Source organism: Myotis nattereri (genome assembly GCF_964212035.1).
Source record: "Myotis nattereri genome assembly, chromosome: Y".
Classification (NCBI taxonomy): Eukaryota; Metazoa; Chordata; class Mammalia; order Chiroptera; family Vespertilionidae; genus Myotis; species Myotis nattereri.
In genome coordinates, this window is record NC_138094.1 from 41,198,482 (window position 1) to 41,210,482 (window position 12,001).

Genomic DNA, 12,001 nt, shown 5'->3' on the forward strand with positions numbered 1-12,001 from the left:
GCTAATTAGACAGAACTTTGGTTCACTACCAGAAATCTTAACTGTGTTGAAAATAATTATTGCCACTATACCTGACATTCTCTGTCATTTATTTTCATGCCATTAATTACAAATATACCCCCAAATTTAAAAAGACAAATTATTGCAATAATTATAATTTAAACACATAACATTAGCAACTTAGCTAATGTAATGTAAAAATTAGCAATTTAAATCTAGCTAAAATAAATTAAGACTTAAGCTTTGTCATTTTCTACAATTTAAGTTGCTGTAGTCTTATCTTTGAAAATTAATTTCTAAATTCACGAAAAGGAAACCTTCTCTCCCCCTCTGGAGCTTACTATGTCCTAGCATGAAATTTAGGTTAATAAAATTTTTTGAGAAATGTTAAGAGTAGGGCACTTAAGGAACTAATTAATAAGGACTGTATAAAATATAATAATATGGCATTAAGAATGAATATTGGATCCTAGCCAGTATGGCTCAGTGAACAGAGTCGACCTGCAGATTTGAAGGGTACTGGGTCCACTTCTGGTCAAGGGTCCATGCCCAGGATGTGGCTCGATTGCCAGTAGGGGGCATGCAGGAGGCAGCTAATCAATGATTCTCATCATTGATGTTTCTATCTCCCTTTCCCTCTCCCTTCCTCTCTGAAATCAATAAAAATGTATTTTTTAAAAATTCTTTCAACTTAAAAAAAATAAAAGAACACTGGGCCAAATAAAGCAGCAGAAAAGCTTTAAAAAGGAGGGAAAGATAAATACAATCTATACTACAATGTCTGTATATATGTTAGAAAATCAAGACAATTCTGAAATAAGAGCCCTAGATAACCTTTTTTTTCAATTTATTTTTTTTTTATTTCAGAGAGGAAGGGAGAGGAAGAAACATCAATGATGACAGGAAATCATTGATTGGCTGCCTCCTGCACGTTGGATCGAGTCTGCAACCCAGGCATGTGCCCTTGACGGGACCTGGGACCCTTCCGTCTGCAGGCCAATGCTCTATCCACTGAGCTAGGGCTTTTTTTTTTTTTAGAGTCCAAAATAATCTTGATTCTAATACTTAACTTCTGTATAATAAATATAAAAATAGAGGAACACAATTAAGGAATTGTCTTTGTTCAAAGAACTCAGCATTAAGCTTCTCGTTTTCCCACTTTTGTTTTTTTTAAAAATTTACTTTTTCTGATACAATATTCTCCACATAACATATAAATTAAAATTAGAAATTTTTCTATATTAAAAGACTTACCTTAAGCTTTGAGGAGCTTCACCAAATAAACTACAAATTTCTCTTATTTGTTTCAGGGCAGGAATTACCCACTTATCATTTGTGCGAACTTCCTCTATAAAGCGATCTATCCACTGGATCTTTTGTGTGTCTCGATCCTTGCAAACACAGATAAATTATGGATATAACTATTCCTCAAATTATTTGAGAATTTGAGCACAAAAGCTTAAGCTGATGTCACAAAATTATGATGTAATTATAATAGTTGAATTTAAAAAATGCTTTAAATATATTCTTATTTTGAAATCACCAAACTACAAAGTGTGAAGCACCACTACAAAAATCTAGTGTTTCATGGATTCAGGTATATCTACACCAAGATTTTAAATCTCAACCTTAGGTGGGAAGGATGGGGGGGGTAATGTGGGGATAAGGACACATACATACTAACTTAATAAAAAAAATTTTTTTTAATACAGTTTATTGGTTTTTTACATAGAGGAAGGGATAGGGATAGAGAGTCAGAAACATGGATGAGAGAGAAACATCGATCAGCTGCCTCCTGCACACTCCCCACTGGGCAAGTGCCTGCAACCAAGGTACATGACGCTGACCGGAATCGAACCCAGGACCCTCGAGTCCGCAGGCCGATGCTCTATCCACGGAGCCAAACCGGTCAGGGCTAAAATAATTTTTTAAATAAATAAATAAATAAATATGTTGAATTACAAAGTTATAAAAAAAATCTCAACCTTAGGTACAATCACAGAAAATTTTTTAAAATATGATTAAACATGGGTATTGTATTTTATTCATTGTTCTTAAAGTTTCTACGTATTATGAAACTTAGATAAACATAGAATCCCAAATATTAACATAAACTGGGTATGATATTGCATATTTTTCTAAAAAGAGCAAGAAACACTGACAATTATATCTCATCAAAAAACAACAATATATCCCTGGCTGCTGTGTTCAATGGTTAGAGCTTCAGCCAGCACACTGAAGGGTCGTGGGTTTGATCCGCATCTAGAGTTGTGGGAGGCAACCACTGATATGTCTCTCTCACCTCCACGTTTTTCTCTCTCTCACATCCATGTTTCCTCACCTGCCCTCTCACTTTCATGTTTTTTCATATCGCTCTTTCTCTTTTTCTCCCAGTCTCAGTGAAAAACAATATCCTATGATGACATTAGCAACAAAACCAAGTTGTTGTAACTTGAAAAAAAAATCCCTAAAGCCCTAGCCAGTCTGGCTCAGTGGATACAGCTTTGGCCTGCAGACTGAAGGGTTCTGGGTTCAATTCCAGTCAAGGGCACATGCGCAGGTGTGGGCTCAATCCCCAGTATGGGGTGTGCACGTAGTAGCTGATCCATGTTTCTCTCTCATCATTGATGTTTCTATCTCTCTCTCCCTCTCCCTTCCTCTCTGAAATCAATAAAAAAATAGTTTTAAAAAATCACTAAAAAAAAAAAAATCAATATACAGTGAATGTTAAATTAAATAGTGCAATTATTCACCTAAAGAAAAGTTAAGAATATTGAATGAAGTATGTTATAAGTTTATTTCTAATATTCTGCCATGGGTTACTTGCCTAATCTAAGATCACTAGTCATGAGAAGTTCAGGTTTGAGTACCTAAAAAGTTTTTAATTGAAATAATTATTTCTTTGCATGCATAGTAAAGAAAAGGCAATTCTGCATATATGTTTAAGGTCTCACTTGGGGGAATATATCCTAGTCTGTACATATTATGCTGTTTTCATATCACTTTCTAGGAAAAATTTATGAATGTGAAATTACTAGTCTGAATGCCTACATATTAAAAATTTAAAATATTTAATGAATATTTAATATGTCAATAACTCTTAAAAGCACCTTGTGTAGGTCAAAAACAGTGATATATTTACAAGTTTTCCATAATGATAACAAATAAAGCCTGAAGTTACAAAAGGAAAACTCTTACTAAATTTCATGAAATCCAGTAACTATTAATGTGGCAACATATAAGACACTGAGCCATACAATTATATGAATAACTAATTAAAGAAAGTAAGAGTTGAGCATCTATAGAAAATATACTGCTAATTCTCTACAATTCTCTACTTACTAAACTAGGTGTTTTTTTTTTCTTTTTTAAAAATTTTTAAACTGATTTGAGAGAGGAAGGAAGAGGGAGAGATAGAAACATCAATGATAAGAGACAATCATTGATTGGCTACCTCCTGCACACCACTTACTGGGATCATGCCTACAATTGGGAATGTGCCCTTGATAGGAATCAAACCTGGGACCTTTCAGTCTACAGGCTGATGCTCATCCACTAAGCCAAACTGGCGGGGGCAGTGGTTTTTTTGTTTGAAAAACCTGAAGATCCAAATATATAATTGCAGTCTGCAATTTTTTTTTAAAAAGCTCTCTATTTTTGAACTACTTATTAAGAAAAGTGGCTAGAACAAATTTTAATTTATATCTTCTTCAGAACTGGAAAAAATTAGTTTTATTTGGACAGGTGGGACTAAATAATTCGCAGACTATGAAGAATGACATCTTAATTTTTCAAGTATCTCAGGTAAAAATGTTCTTCTCTAAATTTTTATTTCTAGATATATGTGTGTATATACGACGGTACTTTTTTGATTAAGGCAGTGAGTTCAACAAATACTTCTGAACCTTTAAAATTAGAGTTTTCAAATCTGAAAGCATCTCTTCACCTCAATTGACATGATTAAAAGCCAAGCAGAATGCCTGTCCTTAAGTTAGACCCTATCCAGTCTTTTTTTATTTTTTTATTTTTTTTAACTAAAATACATTATTGTGCCTGACTGGTGTGGCTCAATGGTTGAGTATCGAACTATGAACCAGGAGGTCATGGTTCAATTCCCATCAGGGCACATGGATGCCTTTCGGGCTGCATTCCCAGTAGGGGAAATGAAGGAGGCAGCCGATCAAGGATTATCATCAATGGTATTTCTATTTCTCTTCCTTCTCCCTTCCTCCCTGAAATCAATAAACATATATGCAGTAAGTAAAAGTTCTCCCATACCTGGGAACAACTATAATCTAGTATTTTTATGTGGGCACTGAGAGCTAGGTCCATGATGTCTACAGGTACATCATCACTACGGGTGAGATTCCAGAGAAGATTCAACACTTTGTGTGCCATCACACCATCTTTATCATCTTCTGCAAGACGACGTATCAGCTCAAGTAGCTTTTCACGTTGTTTCTTACTTGCATTTGTCCAACTTGCCTAGAAAATATATTTAAATTATGTAAATATCACAACGCATGCATGTATTTATATTTTATTCTTCCCAATGACACACACACCATAACTAAACAATCAAGTCATACAAACAAAAATTAGAAGGGTGGAAGACTTGTTATTGTTTAATGGGTATAGAATATCAGTTTTTAAAAATATATATATTTTATTGCCCTAACCGGTTTCGCTCAGTGGATGGAGCGTCGGCCTATGGACTGAAGGGTCCCGGGGTCGATTCCGGTCAGGGGCATGTACCTTGGTTGCGGGCACATCCTCAGTGGGGGGTGTGCAGAAGGCAGCTGATCGATGTTTCTCTCACATCGATGTTTCTAACTCTCTATCCCTCTCCCTTCCTCCTTCCTCTCTGTAAAATATCAATAAAATATATTTTTTAAAAATATATATGTATATATATAAAATTTGTTTATATATAATAAAAAACACCCTTAATTTCTACATACAAATTCCACCCCTTCTTAGTCTTTTCTTATGTTACCCCAGAAGGGGTTGATAAACTTTTTATAGCCTTATGAAATCCAGGCTTCCCACTCATGGACCAACATTTTTTCCTGAACTGTTGGCTTGGAATAAAACAGTCATTTTCTAAATGATTTCTGTCATGCTAGGTTATCCTTTTCCTGATCTTTTGACTGGTCCAGGGTGTGCTAGGTTATCCTTTTCATGGTCCAAAATTTGTATGTAGGTTTTTTAAAAAAAAAACCTCTCCACCCCTGCCATTTGTCTCTAGATCTATTCTTGTTCATCTGTATGATTTCTTGTTGAGGGTGTATGTATGATTTTTTGATAGATCTTAAAATTTACTTTTGAAAAACAAAACTTGGGCTTGATTAATCATTAGGACAGCTTGTATAAGTATGAACCATATTTTTCCACCAAAGAATTGTTATGAGGTGCCTGCTTTTCTCTGATGCACCTACTGGTTTTAGCCAATACATGTTTGAGAGTTTGAATTAATACTGAATTTAATCAGAATTTCTGTTTAAAGACTGAAAAAACACATATAACACTTTTGGCTGGTAATATATTGTTCCGATCAAGAGCACATTCCCAATTGCAGGCATGATCCCCAGTAAGGGGTGTGCAGGAGGTAGCCAATCAATGATTGTCTCTTATCATTGATGTTTCTATCTCTCCCTCTTCCTTCCTCTCTCAAATCAATTTAAAAATTTTTGAAAAAGAAAAAAAAACACCTAGTTTAGTTGCCAATGTTGTACTACTACACTTGGTTTTGACTATTCTTTAAATATACATTCAGCATCTCAAATTTTTACAAGATGAAAAAAAACTATGGCGATAAATGGTGGTGATAGCTGCACATTAGGAATGTAATTAACACCAATGAGCTGCAGATTTAAAAATAAATTAAGATGATAAAGGTTATGTCATATGTATTTTTCCACAATGAAGAATTGAAAATAAGTTATAAATTAAAAGAACAGATTAGGAAGTAATGTCCTTTACACATTTTGAAACAAAAAATACAGAGAAAAGTTTAATAAATTCTAAATTACTGACCAAGGAAAAACACCCTTAATGTCTATATACAAATTCAGAAGTAATAAATACTCATTAAAAAAAAAAACTAAAATAGTTACGTGTTTGAGAAAATGTAAGAGATATGCTTACCACTATTCTCCCATAGAGTACAACTAAAAACCCTGGAGAGTATATAGATAAAACAAACATAAGACGACTCTGGATACTGGAGAGAAGAAAGTAAAACTACTCGAATTTTCAAAACCTAAGGAATGACAAGGTGGGTAAGTCCCCCAGATTTTCTTGTTTCCTATATTGCATACTTGAAACTGCAAAAGCCAGCAATCTGAAAACACTGATGAGTGCAGTCAAGGACCCCCCCCCCCACCCCCACCCCCCGTCCCACAAAGACATCTATATAGTCAAAGGACCAGGAAAAGGATAACCTAGCATGACAGAAATCATTTAGAAAATGACTGTTCTATTCCAAGCCAACAGTTCAGGAAAAAATGTTGGTCCATGAGTGGGAAGCCTGGATTTCATAAGGCTATAAAAAGTTTATCAACCCCTTCTGGGGTAACATAAGAGAAGGCTAAGAAGGGAACTGTGACTCATGCCGCCAATCAGTAGTTATGAGGAAACCCAGTTTAGTTGATACTAGAGCAGCGGTTCCCAACCTGTGGGTGGTGACCCCTTTAGGGGTCGAATGACCCTTTCACAGGGGTCGCCTAAATACATCCTGCATATCAGATATTTACATTACGATTCATAACAGTAGCAAAATTACAGTTATGAAATAGCAACAAAAATTATTTTATGGTTGGGGTCACCGCAACATAAGAAACTATATTAAAGGGTCGTGGTATTAGGAAGGTTGAGAACCACTGTGCTAGAGGATGTCCAGCAGAGTTAGGACTTTTATTCCTACCCAGCAGTACTATCCCCCCTGTAGACTGCTATAGAACTGAACATATAGTCAAAATTCCCTTCTCACTCAACAGTAATAAGGTACGCCCCACCTTGGGAGACAAGGAATTCTTGATATGTCCTAGAGTTCTTTCTCTCCCTGGCAATAAAGAAGAGTCATTCCTTTGACTGACTTGCAGCTAAAAAGAAGCAATTTATTCCCAACATAGGAACAGGCCATGACTGTTGCTTTCCTCATGTCTACATTGGCCTCCTGGCTGCTCTAGCCCACAAAGAACTTCTACCTCCACAATTGTCCTTTCCACCTCTTGAAAGCTTAAAGTTAATCTGTTGTAGATTTCTGTAAAAAACAAACAAGCATACAAAAAAACCCATGCCCATCAGATCAAGTAGGAATTGTGGAAGGAAATGGAAGACTGGGGGTATCAGTAAACAAACAGCTACAGTTGTGTTTCTGTTTGGTGAGAATCAACCTTAAGTCATTCGTATTCCTCAACAAAACCAGGTCTGCCTACAGATGCAGGAATCAACAGAGAGACAATTGTGAATCCAGCTTCAATTTCAGAGGAAGAACTATTAAATTTAATCAATAAACCACAATGATAATGTAGATGGCCTCCTGTTCAGCTGCCTCTTCCAGAGCACACTAATGAAAAAAAAGACCTGTAATTCTGTTCTGCAAGTAAGGATTATTGACGCCTTTCATGAAATTAATGTAGGTAAATGTGTTTAGACCAGTATTCCATGTTATAAGCTACCCCATGGGTAGTAGGAAATGATATGAACTAATATTTGAAAACTAGGAATGAATTGTGGGGAAGCACGAGACTTGGTTGGAAAGCTTGTAAGAAGGATAGTCTGAGAAAAGGGAAGTGTGTGGAAAATCACCTGCCCTGTTTATTGGAATTCCAACTTAGGGGAATATCAAAGGCAGCACCCCTAATTATTCCTTGACCTTTCTGAATAAGCCTGTGCTTGTGCAGACCCCTGGGTGTTTACTGGAATCCTTATGCTTAGTCCCTGGATGCCCTTGCCTAGAGGACAATGTAAACACATGTGTCCTCCCAAGATTACTCACCCTATTGATTTTATCTAAAAGATAAACTTTATCTGGAACTGTAATAAAAGTCTAGCGAGGCAAGCAATCGGGGCTGCCTGGTTGCTATAGCTGGGCCGTCCCTTAGCCTCTCTTACACAGATCGTAGTGCAGAAATAATCCATTCATCTGTCGCTCAGGGTCTGTTGGCCAGCCTCGGCAAGGTGATTCCCCCTGTGAGGAGCCCCAGCAATGCATACGGTTGTACTGGGGAGGTCAAAGTATGTACCGGGGAGGTCAAAATATTGGAATACCCATTGCATATGCATGGGTATTTTGCAATATTACTACACACAAATGGGATAGAAAAAGGTCATGGAAGTGATGCCACAGTTACATCTCATTGATACACTCCCAAACAGTAGCTATATTCTTATATTGTGGCCTCTGCTGTTGGCATTCCAAATAAGCACTATAAAACTGATTTGGGAATAAAAACAGAATTGAACATTCCATCACTGCTAAACCAAAGTTGGTTGAAGATCATTGATTTTGAAGGAATTAGAGAGAAAGCCAGTTATATCACTACAATAACTTGGAATACTGGTCACATGACAGCAGTGATGCTAATAAATAATACTGTTATTGCTGCAAAAAAATGTGCAAAAACTGTTAAGGAGCTTGGAGAGAAACTAACTATTGTGTCCTCTGTGTCATGAACAGTACCTCAAGCCAGCTTAGGAGGCAAAATAAGCCAACAGAAATGTAGTATTTTATTTATTTATCCAACTCACATAGTTTTAAATGATGCTTTGTATTTAAGGAAATGTTAAAGGTCTATAGTACCTTACTAAGAACACACCACTATCATGCTGGGCTATGCAATCTGGACATAATAGAAGCCATTAACCTAGTGATTAACAGGGGGATAATGTCACAATGAGAATGGCTAATTAGCCCTGGCTGGCTGGCAAATCATCTTGTACACATGAAGGTGGTATAGCCCATACCTAAGTTTTGGGTTCGACACCCAGTTGGGGGAGCTTACTGGAGGCAACTGATTGCTGTTTTTCTCACACATTGAAATTTCTCTGTCTCTCCTTTTCTTTCTCTCTCTTTCTCACTGTCCCTCCATTTCTTTCTCTCTAAAATAAAAAAACATACCCTCAGGTACGAACTAAAAAAAAAAAAAGGAAAAATGGCTATTTAACTTTGTCACATCACTTTAGTTTCAATTTGCCTTTTCTAGGATTGCATGCAGGTGCTATTCCAGTAAGAATTGATATTCACATTAGGTTCCAAACTTTTGTGTTTAACTAGTCAAACCAAAGGAAAAAATCTGCTAAGTTAAATTAGGGAAAAGGGAGAAATAATGATAATGGATAGAAAAAATGTACACTGGTTTTATAATTACTAACATATACCCAGTAGAAAAGTTACATGTTAATAGTATCCTGAGCTATAATTTTATAACTTGGTCATTAGAAAAATGTCTAGGATTGCTCCATGTGCTGTTAGCTCTTGTTTAGTGTGTATTACTTATATTTGATGTCTTTTTTTTTTGGTTTTTTTTTTTTTTTTTAGAAATTTACATAAGTCTCCTTTTCCCCCCAATTAACCTCCCCACACCAAGCCATTCCCACCAGGGCAAGCCCCCCACTGCCCCAGTGTCTGTGTCCATTTGTTATGCTAATATGCATGAGTACAAGTCCTTTGGTTGCTCTCTAATCACCCTCTCCACCCCTGCCATTTGTCTCTAGATCTATTCTTATTCATCTGTATGATTTCTTGTTGAGGGTGTATGTATGATTTTTTGATAGATCTTAAAATTTACTTTTGAAAAACAAACCTTGGGCTTGATTAATCATTAGGGCAGCTTGTATAAGTATGCACCATATTTTCCACCAAAGAATTGTTATGAGGTGCCTGCTTTTCTCTGATGCACCTACTGGTTTTAGCCAATACATGTTTGAGAGTTTGAATTAATACTGAATTTAATCAGAATTTCTGTTTCAAGATTGAAAAAACACATATAACACTTTTGGCTGGTAAAAACACAACAACCCTTAAAAGGTTGAAATAATCTCACAATCCCATAACACAGTATCAAAACTTCCAGGTTTCAGTCGCAAATTATTCAATAGCAAGAATCATGAAGACATTATATTGAAAAAAAAAGTTCAACACTAAGTAATGACAAATGTTAGAATTATCAAAGATATTAAAGCAGCCATTACAAAGAAAAGCTGTGGTAGAAATATAAAAAATGTACACATAACCCTCAGTTGGAAAATAAATTGAAAAACCTAAAAGAACAAAGAACACAAAAAGAAAGATAGCAAACTTAAGCCCTAACATATCAATAATCACATTAAGTAGTGTGTAGAGCAGTGATGGCGAACCTTTTGAGCTCAGCGTGTCAGAATTTTGAAAAACCCTAACTTAACTCTGGTGCCATTTACATACAGAAATTTTTTGATATTTGCAACCATAGTAAAACAAAGATTTATATTTTTGATATTTTATATATTTAAATGCCATGTAACAAAGAAAAATCAACCAAAAAAAATGAATTCGCGTGCCAAAGGTTCACCATCACTGGGTAGAGCGAGCCTGGAAAGGCACATGGGCATTTCTTTAATTACTATCAGCTTAATCCAGTGGCATTGGCAAAGCCACATCCTGGAAACACGCTTTGCCAAAAGGCAGGAGTGAATATGACTCGGGCCCACCCAAGAATGCACATAATCTCCTTTTTCTTGACTTTTAGTAAAACTTCCTATTTTTTGCTGTATAAAATAAACACGCTGAATTGGCTCTGGGTCCCTGTTCCTGTCTCATCATCAGAGGACAGTGGTCCCACCCGGCCCCAGCTTTTTTCTTCCATCTCTGTGTGTTTCTTTCATTTTCCCAATTCCCAGCTGCCCCTACTAAGAAACCGGACCACCCTCTAGTCATGCTGGATGTGGAGAAGAGAGAAATATTCACAGTAGTATATATGTTAATTTCTTTATATTATAAAATACAGTCAGATTGAAAGTAAAAAAGTGCAAAAAGATAAAGAAACATTAAAGGAAAGCAAGACTAGCTATATTAGTCATAGATAAAACAGATTTCACAGTATCACATTAACAGAGTGAGCACAAGTATCACATTATCAGAGTGAGCACACGACATTATATAATGAAAACAGATTAGAAAATCAGTAAGACATTGCAATCCTAAATATGTATGCATCAAATATGTGCGTGCTGAAAAACATGTAAAACAAAAACCGATATAATTCAGAGGAAAAGGCAAATCCATAATTATAAAAACCTAAACAACTGACAGAATAAAACAAAACAAAATGGACAAAATATAGAACTCAACAAGAACATCAACAGGATTTAATTGACATTTATACAAACACTACACCCATACGCAGCAGAATACACCTTCTTTGAAGATAACCACAGAAAATGTAATGAAATGGACAATTTCATCGGCCAGAAAATGAACATCAACAAATTAGAAGAATGAACATCAAAGTGTTTCTAATCATACTGGAATCAAACTATAATTGAAAAACAAAAACAAAATATGTCAGAAAAATATTTTACTATGAGAAAACCAAATATTTATCTATGTTTTAAAGATACCAACCCTGGCACCAGAGTTGTGGATTCCATTCCTGATCAAGGGCATGCACCTAGTTTGCAGTTATGATCCCCTGAACCGGTACAGGCAACCAATAGATGTGTCTCTCTCACATCAATGTTTCTCTCTGTCTCTATCGCTACCTCCTTTCCCGTCCTACTCATCCACTCCCTAAAAAAAAAAAAATCCTTGGGAAAAATATCCTTGGATAAGGATTAACAAAAAACAACAAAAAAATCAAATATACCAAAATTTACATACTATGTAAACAATTAAGAAAGCAGTAGTAAGAAAGAAATATAGAACACTAGATACTAGTACATATGTTGGGAGATAAAATGCTTAAATGAATAACCCCAGTCATTTGAAGGACCTAAAAAAGAGTTACAGAGTTAATATGGT

The 12,001-nt window shown here is 35.7% G+C and overlaps 1 protein-coding gene across 1 annotated transcript in view; it reads right to left on the minus strand.

Moving 5' to 3' along the window:
* LOC308512203 (ubiquitin carboxyl-terminal hydrolase 9X-like) overlaps nt 1-12,001 on the minus strand; it is a 254,107-nt gene that overhangs the window by 149,429 nt on the left and 92,677 nt on the right. The window contains exons 12-13 of the mRNA XM_081082000.1: nt 4,279-4,485; nt 1,255-1,391 (exon numbers count right to left, since the gene is read on the minus strand). Coding sequence (XP_080938126.1) covers nt 1,255-1,391; nt 4,279-4,485 — 344 coding nt within the window. The remainder of the gene's footprint in view (nt 1-1,254; nt 1,392-4,278; nt 4,486-12,001) is intronic.